The 624-nt window shown below is 72.1% G+C and overlaps 1 protein-coding gene across 1 annotated transcript in view; it reads right to left on the reverse strand.

Annotated features, from left to right (window-relative positions):
- TRPM5 (transient receptor potential cation channel subfamily M member 5) overlaps positions 1 to 624 on the reverse strand; it is a 23,586-nt gene that overhangs the window by 10,338 nt on the left and 12,624 nt on the right. The window contains exon 7 of the mRNA XM_077757083.1: positions 174 to 341. Coding sequence (XP_077613209.1) covers positions 174 to 341 — 168 coding nt within the window. The remainder of the gene's footprint in view (positions 1 to 173; positions 342 to 624) is intronic.

Consider the following 624-nt stretch of genomic DNA (forward strand, 5'->3'; position numbering starts at 1 on the left):
GGGGGCCTGAGCAAACAAACCTGCAGCTCTGCCGTCTAGCAGGAAGGGCCAGACCCCTAGCTGGGCCCCCACGGGCCCCCTGATGGCTTCCCGTCCCTGACAGCCTTACGGTCCAGGCCTCCACTCGAAGGCACGCACAGCGCCTTCAGCCTGGAATGCCCTTCCCTGCCCACCTGGGGGTCCGTCCAGCCTGCCCACNTCAGCCTCAGCTCCGTGGGCCCGTCCCCCTTCCCGGGGGGCCCAGGCTCCACCAGGATGAAGTGAGCGTGGTTGTTGTCCAGCGAGCAGAGGGGGCCCTGGCCGCTGCCTTCGTCCGCGGGGTAGTGGACGGGGCTGTCCTCCTGGACCCCACCCCGCACACACCATGAGGCCTGCGTGAGGTTCCTTCTGCCCAGGCCTGTCCCCACCCCCAGAGGGACGGAGGGCTGGGCTGCCAGCGCCTGGGGCCCAGGGTGTGGGGGGGGGCGGCCAGGGGGTCCTCTAGACAGAGCCAGGGCCGTGGGGCTGCCTGGGCCAGACTCTGGGCCGGGAGCAGAGATCACCTGCCCAGGTCACCCAGGCTTGCAGGCCAGCGGCCAGGTGGGGCCTCGTCCCCTGGGGCCCCAGCCCGGGGTGGGGGGGGGG

Source organism: Crocuta crocuta, unplaced genomic scaffold (assembly GCF_008692635.1).
Source record: "Crocuta crocuta isolate KB4526 unplaced genomic scaffold, BGI_CrCroc_1.0 scaffold653, whole genome shotgun sequence".
Lineage (NCBI taxonomy): Eukaryota > Metazoa > Chordata > Mammalia > Carnivora > Hyaenidae > Crocuta > Crocuta crocuta.